The following is a 9,642-nucleotide window of genomic DNA, read 5'->3' on the forward strand; positions in this document are numbered from 1 at the left end:
GAGAGGGACAGAGACACACAGAAAGGAATAGGGTCACACGGGGGAGATGGGGACGGGGATATTCCGAGGGGACAGGGACGCACGACCGTGGATAGGGACACGTGCAGAGGGATAGCGACACACGGGTGGGGGACAGTGATACACAGAATGAAGGGGGGACAGGGACACACACAGGGAGAAGGGAATACGATGCCACCAGGATACACAAGTGGGGACATTGCCACCAGGACATGTCAGCACAAGAAGTCACCAGGGTATGTCAGAGGACGCTGCCACCAGAATGTGTATTAGGACAAAAGGCGGATCCGGTGACACCCAGCGCTGCACCACGTGACCCCGGAAGTGACACCGCCCACACCCGACCCTTGCCCTGTCCTCAGGAGCGGTTCCATGGCGGTGGCCACGGCGCTACGTTCCCTGGGTGCGGTGGCCCTGGGCACCTTCGTGGTGGCCCTGCTGCTGCGGTGGCTCTGGGATGCGCTGGTGGCTGTCACCCGATTCCGGGCCACTTGTCGCCAGCTGAACAAGTTCCCCATCCCGCCCTGGCGCAATTGGTTGCTGGGACACACCGGCATGGTGAGAGGACAGGGGGTGACACCTGCAGGGACAGCAGGGACAGGGGTGGAGGCACCTGCAAAGGAACAATTGGGTGGTGGCACCTGTGAGGGGACTGAAGGAATGGGGTGGGGGCACTTGGGGGGATGGTGAGGATGGTGTGGGGGCACCTCCAAGGGGAAAATGAGGACAGGGTGTTGGCACCTGCAAGAGGAAAATAGGGCAGACACAAGTGTCCCCAAGGCTGGCAGTGTCCTGAGGACACACATGTCCCTGAGCCTGCCTGTGCCCCCAATGGCACACATGTCCTGTTGTCCCCAGGGCCAGAGCACGGAGGAAGGCCTACAGCAGGTGGACACCTTGGTGGCCCAGTACCGTCATGGCTGCCTCTGGTGGGGACTTCCCTGGCTGCCTGTGCTGCGCCTCTTCCACCCCAGCACCCTCCGGCCACTCCTCAGTGCCTCAGGTAGGACATCGGACATCAGACGAGTCCCCAGGGCCACCTATGGGTGTCACTGCACCTGGCACAGAGACCTGGCAGTGCCCAGGCAGTGGCCACCAACCCAAGCCCACAGGTCCCCAGAGGTGTCACCATTGGCAGGCCAAATGCCGCCCCATAGTGGCCACCAACCTGTCCTTGAGGTTCCCCAAGGCCACTCAAACGTGTCACCATGTTCAGCCTCTGGTTGTCCCCCAACCCTCATCCTTTGGTGGCCATGGGTGCTGGGAGAAGGTCCCCACCTGATGGTTAATGGGGGCAGACAGGGTGGTGCCACCCCCAGTGTCCCCACGCAGGGAACCTGATGGCACCCCAGTGAATCACTGCCCATCCCATCCTTGTATCCTGCAGCTTTCGTGGCCCCCAAGGACAAAATTTTCTACGGCTTCCTCAAGCCCTGGCTGGGTGAGTGGGGGAGGTTAGGGTGGGGACAGCACCCTGGGGTGCCCCGTGAATGGAGTTGGGTGTCACAGGGGTGGGGAGAGCACCCCTGGGTGGCCCCCCAGGATGGATCCTGGTGTGTCGCATGGAACAGGGGCGGTGGACGACAGGGATATCCTCCTTGGGTGTCCCCAGATGGATCTGTGTGTCACAGGGGACAGGGGTGGTGGGGGACAGGGACAACCCCCTGGGTGCCTTCAGCGGACCCCGGTGTCCCCTCCCCAGGAGAGGGGCTGCTGCTGAGTGATGGGCAGCGCTGGGCGCGGCACCGGCGACTCCTGACGCCCGCCTTCCATGGCGATGTGCTCCGGAATTACCTGGGAATCTTCAACCAGAGCACCCGCGTGCTGCTCGTGAGAGATCCCAGATGGGCATGAGTCTCCACCTGCACCCCAAATCCTGAGTGCTGCACCCCAAATCCTGAGTGCTGCACCCCAAACCCTGAGTCCTGCACCCAAAATTCTGTCCTGCACCCACTGCTGCATCCTGAGTCCTGTCCTGTACCCAAATTCTTTACTGTCCCATACCCCAAACTCAAAGCTGCCCCCAAACCTCAACTCCATCCCTCGTTCATCACCACATTCCTGTTCTACACCCTCTCCCCAACTCTTCCCCCTCTCCCACCCCTGTCCCACCCCCCGATTTATCCCCTGTCCCCTGTCCCTGATTCCCTCCCCAATCCAGTCCTTCCCCGCAGGCCAAGTGGGCGGCAGCAGCAGAGGCAGCTGGTGGGGGGCCAGTGGAGTTGGAGGTGCTGCAGCCCCTGAGCCTCCTCACCCTGGACACGCTCCAGAAGTGCATCTTCAGCCACGAGAGCCACTGCCAGGAGTGAGTGTCGCCTGTCCCCACTGATCATCCTAGAGTGCCCTGGTGACCCTACCATTGTCCCTGCTGGCCATCCTGGTGGCTGTGCTGGCCCTGCCATAGTCCCCACTGGCCATCCTGTCCAATCACTCTCCCTGTTGATCATTCTAGTGGCCCCAATGCTCCTGCTGTCATCCATGCTGGTGGCCACAGTGTCGCCCCATTGTCCCTGGTACAGGCAGCCCAGTGAGTACATCCAGGCCATCCTGGAGCTGAGCTCGTTGGTGGTCCGGCGCCAATTCCAGCCACTTCTCCACCCCTGGTGGCTCTACAGCCTCTCCTCTGATGGCCGGCGCTTCGCCCGTGCCTGTGCCACGGTCCACACCTTCACTGCTGATGTGGTGCAGCGCCGGCGCCAGGCACTCGCCTGCCTGGGCCACCAGGCCCGGCTGGATGGCCACCAGGGACACAGCATGGACTTCATCGACCTCCTGCTGCTCACCAAGGTGGGGCTGGGGTGGTGGCCATGGGGACATGGAAGTGGTCAAGAGAGTGGTGGTGGCCATGGAAGGATTGGCCATAGAGGTCAGTAGGATGCTGGTGGCCATGGGAGGCTTGGGCATAGACTGGTGGCCACAGGGGAACAGTGGTGGCCATGGGCAGCATTGACCATAGAGCTGGTGGCCAGTGGGATTGTGGTGCCATAGGGTGGTGGCCATGGATGGGATGTGGCCCCAGGTGGCCCACAGACTGGTGGCCCCAATGGCCTGTGGCTCACCTTGCCCCTGCAGGACGAGAATGGCCACACCCTGTCGGACGAGGACATCGCGGCTGAGGCTGACACCTTCATGTTTGAGGGTAAGCACGAGCTCCCAGGTGCCACTGGGGAGGAGCCACTCCAGTGTCCCCTCACTCACCCAGTGTCCCCACAGGCCATGACACCACGGCCAGTGGCCTGGCATGGCTCTTCTTCAACCTGGCCGGCCATCCTGAGCACCAGGAGCGATGCCGCCAGGAGGTCCAGGAGCTCCTGGCTGGCCGGGACACTGCAGACATTGAATGGTGAGATGTCCCCAGGGCCACCCCGGTCATGTGGCTTGGGAGCATGTTGCCACCCCCGCTTGTCCCCAGGGAGGACCTGTCCCAGCTGCCCTTCACCACCATGTGCATCAAGGAGAGCCTGCGGCTGCACCCTCCTGTCACTGCTGTGTCCCGGCGCTGCACCGAGGACATCCCCCTGCGCGATGGCCGTGTCATCCCCAAGGGTATGGCATGGCCAGGGTGTTCTCAGTGTCACCACCCACCCTCATCTGCTGTCCCTAAAGTGGCCATTCCCATCCCACCAGGGGTCATCTGCCTGATGAGCATCTACGGGACCCACCACAACCCAGACCTCTGGCCCGAGCCTGAGGTAGGGCCACCCTCTGAGGTGTCCCTGTCACCATGGTGGTGACAGCTGTGTTCCCTCGGTGTGACTGTGTCGGTCTCACCCCAGGTGTTCAATCCTCTGAGGTTCAGTCCGGAGAACAGCAAGGAACGGTCCCCGTCATCCTTCATCCCCTTCTCTGCTGGCCCCAGGTATGTCCTGGAGTGGGGACAGGAGTGTCCCCAAATGTCACCCCTGTCCCTGGCTGGGTTCACAGTGGGGTGACAGTGACAGTGGGGATGTGGTGGCAGGAACTGCATTGGGCAGAGCTTTGCCATGGCTGAGATGAAGGTGGTAGTGGCATTGACACTGTCCCGGTTTGTGCTGCGGAGAGGCAACGCGAGGCCACCCCCGCGCCGCAAGCCCGAGCTGATCCTGCGTGCCGAGGACGGGCTCTGGCTGCTGCTGGAGCCACTGGTGGGAGGGCCTGAGTGACACGGGTCACCAGGACATGGGGACATCCTGTAAGGTGGGTGTCACAGCCAGGGGAGGAGCAGGGAATAAAATGGTAGCATGAAAGGGACAGTATCATGGTGGTGGTAGGGATGTGTTGTCCTTGGCCGTGGGACACTCCATCACATGGACATGTCAACCCATGGACTTGTCCTCTAGGCCACTTGTGTTGCCATCCATGGCCATGTCCCCCATGTCCTCATCCATGGCCATAGAGCCCCATGTCACCATCTCTGGTGACACCGCCTCCCATGCCCTATATCGCCATCCACAGCCATGTCCGCACCCATGTCCTTGTCCCTGTCCCCATCCCTACCATGTCCCCCAATGTCACTATCCATGTCTTAGTTGAATGTCTTTATTTTACCCCAATGTTTGGGTGAAGGGATGAAGAAAAATGAAGGAAAATCAAAGCCAAAATAAAAGGATTTACGTGTCCATGCTGCTGAGTATCTGTGCGCCTGGGCGGGTAGAAAGGACCTTTTCTAGAGGGATTTCCACTGCACTGCCTCCAAAATCCTGGGTATTTTGCCCCAGTCCATCACCATTTGGCTGTGGAAGATGCCTGTGGGCCAGAGAGAATTACAATCATGGAATGATTCAAGTTGGAAAAGACCTCCAACACAATCCAGTATTCCTTGATGCCACTCAAAGAAATGATAGGATGCAAAAGGCGAGACTTTTTTGGGTCGAAAGTAAAAAACTGTGCTGTCCCCTATGAAATTCTGATGTCTGTTTGCATCCCAATGGATTTTTCTCTGGCTGCGTTGAAGTGCTCAAGGGGAGCCAGGAAGATGTGGAGACCACCTGCCAGGTGTCTTCCCAACATGGATCACCAGGACCATGGATGACCAAGTCTCTGCACAGTGAGGGTCACTGTGGACCATCCAATGGTGGTCCTCCAATAGCGGATGGAGTTGAAGCAGCACTCAAAGCTCTTTCTGCACACAGGGCACTTGTAGGGCATCCCCTACTGCTGCCTCCCTTGGTGTTGGGTCATGGTAGAGTTCTGGGAAAAGCTCTTCCCACGCTTGGGACACTGTCAGGGCCTCTCCCCCGTGTGGATCCGCCAGTGGGTGAGGAGGGTGGAGTTTTTCTGAAAGCCCTTCCTGCAGTCAGGGCAGCAAAAGGGCCTCTATTCTGTGTGAATCTGCTGATGCTTGAAGAGACGGTATCGACTCTGAAACCTCTCCCCGCACTCAGAACACTCATAGGGCCTCTCCCCAGTGTGGATCCTCTGGTGCGCAATCAGGCTGGAGTTCTGGTTGAAGCATTTCCCACATTCTGAGCACGTGTAGGGGCATTCCCCAGTGTGCATTGTCTGGTGGATGATCAGGTCAGAGCTGTCACGGAAGCCCTTCCCACATTCCCCACACACAAAGGGTCGTATCCCAGTGTGGATCATCTGGTGGCGGTTCAGATGGCAGCTCTTCCTGAAGCCTTTCCCACATTCTCCACATTTATAGGGCCGTTCATCAGCGTGCATCCTCTGGTGGAGTTTCAGGCTGGAGCTGCTCCTGAAGCTCTTCCCACATTCCCCACATTTGTGGGGCCGTTCCCCGGTGTGGATTCGCTGGTGGGCAATCAGGTGGGAGCTGACGTTGAAGCTCTGTCCACACTCCCCACACTCATAGGGTCGTTCCCCAGTGTGAATCCTCTGGTGGACCATCAGGTCAGAGGTGTCTCTGAAGCTCTTCCCACATTTCCCACACTCATAGGGCCTTTCTCCAGTGTGGATCTTCTGGTGGCGGTACAGGTGGGAGCTGATCCTGAAGCTCTTCCCACATTCCCCACACTTGTGGGGCCGTTCCCCGGTATGCATCCTCTGGTGGAGGAGCAGGTTGTAGCTCCTGCGGAAACTCTTCCCACATTCCAAGCACTGGTGGGGCTTCTTGCCATCATCAAGCTGCTCATTGACCACCACTTCAGAGCTCTGGCCAGATCTCTGGCTGCCTTCCAGGCACAGGCTGGGTCTTTCCACCTCAGAGCATCCTGGGCTGCATTTGCAGCCCCTCCTCGTGCAGCATCTCTGGGGCTTTTCCTCCCTGTTGGCTTCCTGTGCCGTGGAGCCACTCAAAACAGCCTCTGCCACCAGGTCCTGCCACGGGCATTTGTCCTCCCTGCTCTCCATGCTCAGCTCCTGCTCTGGGGGGAGAAGGACAAGGACAGGATGGGATTTGCCTCTGTGCCACAGGCAAGGGCAAGGAGATCCCCCCAGGGCTGTGCTGCAGCTGGGGCCATGCTGGGCTGGGAGATGGAGCAGCACAGAGGGGAAAGGGGCACTGACTTCCTCCTCACCTGCCAGGCTGTCCCAAGGCATCTTCCTCTTCCTTGCGGACTTCTCCTCTATCCAGATAAGGTTTGGAAATGGGAAATCCTGATTTGGGGGAAAAACAAGATGTGAGTGCATTGCCTTCAGAGGTCCCACTGGCCAAGTCCATCTCTAGAAGTCACCGGGTGTCTGGTGGCCAGAAATACCTTCAAAAAGCAAGAAATCCAGAAACCTCTCCCAAGAGTTCCCTGTTTCCAGTGTCCTCACTTTGGGGTTATGGGGGGTCCCTCTTCTCAGAGCTGCTGGGGGGCTGTGGGTCCTGGGCATTCCCCCTCCCCTGGGTTCTGCTTACACAGGCTGATGGTCTTTTGAGGGTCCCAGGGATGAATTTATGATGCTCATATCCCCATTTGTCTGAAATAAATTTTGCACCTTTATAACACTGGTTCCGAGAACAAAGAGGGAGGAAGATGAAGCATGGAGTTTGTTTTCAGAACCCCTTTCACTCCTCCACATTCCTGCTCTTCTGTTGTCTGCAGATGGACAGACAGCGGGACAGAGCCCTCCTTTGCTTTTGGTTAGTTTGAGCTCGCTGAGGCAGAGAAGTTCCCTCGACTGTGGTTTTTGGTTTTCCTTTTCTTTGGACCTGTCTAAACCTGCTCTGGACTGAACACCCAGAAGAGTACCAGGTGCTCACACCTGTGCCCCACTGGGGCTGGGCCATGGCATTTCCAGCACCAGACTGAGCAAGCCAAACTACAGCCCACGGAGGGGCTTCGTGAGTTTGTCATCTCTTTTGGAGCAGCAAGAGGTTGTATTGCTGAATATTGTTCATTTTTGGGGCTGGTGAGTGCTTTGCCTGTTAAAGAAACAGTTTTTCCACTTCTCTCTAAGGAAATCTTTTTCCAGAACCAAATGAGAGAGGGGCCGCTTGATTTTGCTCTTCTAGAGGAAACATCTTTAGAGGTTTTTCTCCCAAAATTGCCCTAAACCAGGAAATTGGCGTGGGCGTTGAAGGTCCTGCTACCCAAGTCCATTTCTAGAAGTCACTGAATGTCTGGTGGCCAGAAAAACTTCCAAAAATCAAGAAGGAGACAAAAAAAACCTCTCCCAGGCGTTCCGTGTTCCCAGTGTCCTTATTTTGGGGTTTGAGGGTCCCTCTTCTCAGAGCTGCTGGGGGCCCATGGGTCCTGGGCATCCCCCCTCTCCCGGGTCCTACTCAGGCATGCTGAGGGTCTTTTGGGGATGTCAGGGCTCATCCTCTCCTCATTCGAACGTGGCTCCCAGGTGTTCCAGGGTGCCCTTTCTCCAGCATCCCTGCACTCCAGGCACTCAGCGCTTCCCCTGCTCCCCGACAATACTTTCAGGGTCGGGGAGCCCTGCCCCACTCATCTCCCGGCTCCACCACCCATCCAGCCAGCCTGCCGGAGCTCCCCCGGCTCTGCTATCGCCCCTCTCCCCACGCCGGGGCTCCCCCCTTTCATCCCCCGGCTCTCCCGGGGATCCCCAAAACCCGTGTCGTGTCCCGCCCCGCCGGCACCGGGCGATCGCCACGTGGCCCCCGCAAAATCCCCCCAGGGCCATTTACGGCTCAGCTCTGCACTCCTGCGAGATCCAAAAATATCTCCTCATCAAATAAATACAAAATACCTCTCCCAGCGACACCGAAATATATTTGGGACTCGACTCCGGAATCGGCAGGGCCTAAACCACAGCAAAATCCCCTTCTCCCCGCCAAAAAAACCCTCTCGGAGCTGCCGCGATCGACTCGGGATGAGCTTTCCCTCGGCGCTCACCTGCGGGACGCGGGGCAATGCGATGCTGCCGGGCCCAGCCGAGCTGCGGGCTCGCCGTGGAACCCCGCAACGCTCCTTCCACTGCTGCCGCTCCCGCTCCCGCTCGGCCTGCTCCCCTTCGTGCTCCTCCAGTTCCAGTTCCAGTTCCTGCTCCTCCCCTTCCCGTCTCCCTCCCCTTCCTCCCGCTCCTCCTCCGCTCCCGCCCCGGACCCTCCTTTCGCATCGCCTCTGTCCCACGGCCGCAGCAGCAGTGGCACTGGGGCAGGGGGAGGAATACCCAGAGCTCCCAGCGTTGGGCAGGGGCCTCGGGGACTCCCCAGTGCAGATCCGCCCGTCCCGTCCCCCTCCCCCCGAGCTAAAATTCCGCTCCCGGGGCTCGCTAGGTACGAGCGGTGGCGCAGGTGGGGTGGAAGTGGGGAGCGCTGGGCGCTGCGGCTCTGCCCGGGAACTGCGGAGTCACCGCTAGGGAAATCGGTCAGAGTTCCTCTGGAATTCCTCTGCCTGGAATTGAGGAGAGGCCCTGACACCGTCCTGAGTGTGGGAAGCGCTTCTCCCAGAACTCCACCGGGACCCGACGCCAAGGGAGGCAGCACCAAGGGAATCCCTGCCGGTGCCCCCGGTGCGGGAAGAGCTTCGTGCTCTTTGAGCTCCAGCTCTATCTCCCATGGGAGGATCCGCGCTGGATAACTCACAGTGACTCTCATTGGACAGAGACTCTGTGATCCGTGGTCCTAGTGATCACGGATCACCGAGGAGCCGAGCCCCCGCCCATCGCTGAGGGCTCCTGGGGGTTTCTCCCCCTGCCCCAGAGCCACTGCTGCTGCGGCCGTGGGACAGAGGCGATGCGAAAGGAGGGTCTGGGGCGGGAGCGGAGGAGGAGCGGGAGGAAGGGGAGGGAGACGGGAAGGGGAGGAGCAGGAACTGGAACTGGAGGAGCACGAAGGGGAGCAGGCCGAGCGGGAGCGGGAGCGGCAGCAGTGGAAGGAGCGTTGCGGGGTTCCACGGCGAGCCCGCAGCTCGGCTGGGCCCGGCAGCATCGCATTGCCCCGCGTCCCGCAGGTGAGCGCCGAGGGAAAGCTCATCCCGAGTCGATCGCGGCAACTCCGAGAGGGTTTTTTTGGCGGGGAGAAGGGGATTTTGCTGTGGTTTAGGCCCTGCCGATTCCGGAGTCGAGTCCCAAATATATTTCGGTGTCGCTGGGAGAGGTATTTTGTATTTATTTGATGAGGAGATATTTTTGGATCTCGCAGGAGTGCAGAGCTGAGCCGTAAATGGCCCTGGGGGGATTTTGCGGGGGCCACGTGGCGATCGCCCGGTGCCGGCGGGGCGGGACACGACACGGGTTTTGGGGATCCCCGGGAGAGCCGGGGGATGAAAGGGGGGAGCCCCGGCGTGG

At 59.6% G+C, this 9,642-nt stretch overlaps 2 protein-coding genes across 2 annotated transcripts; one reads left to right on the forward strand and one right to left on the reverse strand.

Moving 5' to 3' along the window:
- Window positions 1-348: 348 nt before the first annotated feature.
- LOC135455287 (ultra-long-chain fatty acid omega-hydroxylase-like) lies at window positions 349-4,603 on the forward strand. The gene is made up of 12 exons (XM_064728398.1): window positions 349-576; window positions 877-1,021; window positions 1,406-1,459; window positions 1,721-1,848; window positions 2,193-2,323; window positions 2,538-2,805; window positions 3,091-3,157; window positions 3,232-3,361; window positions 3,431-3,564; window positions 3,646-3,710; window positions 3,795-3,877; window positions 3,977-4,603. Exons 1-12 carry the CDS (start codon window positions 391-393, stop codon window positions 4,158-4,160), a joined length of 1,575 nt encoding a protein of 524 aa, XP_064584468.1. The 5' UTR covers window positions 349-390; the 3' UTR covers window positions 4,161-4,603.
- On the reverse strand, window positions 4,521-9,018 carry LOC135455542 (zinc finger protein 501-like). The gene is made up of 4 exons (XM_064728872.1): window positions 8,996-9,018; window positions 8,247-8,502; window positions 6,477-6,555; window positions 4,521-6,323 (listed from the first exon to the last, which is right to left on the reverse strand). The coding sequence occupies exons 1-4, from the start codon at window positions 9,016-9,018 to the stop codon at window positions 5,314-5,316; spliced, it is 1,368 nt and encodes a 455-aa protein (XP_064584942.1). The 3' UTR covers window positions 4,521-5,313.
- Between the last annotated feature and the right edge of the window lie 624 nt (window positions 9,019-9,642).

This window comes from Zonotrichia leucophrys, chromosome 18, assembly GCF_028769735.1.
Source record: "Zonotrichia leucophrys gambelii isolate GWCS_2022_RI chromosome 18, RI_Zleu_2.0, whole genome shotgun sequence".
Classification (NCBI taxonomy): Eukaryota; Metazoa; Chordata; class Aves; order Passeriformes; family Passerellidae; genus Zonotrichia; species Zonotrichia leucophrys.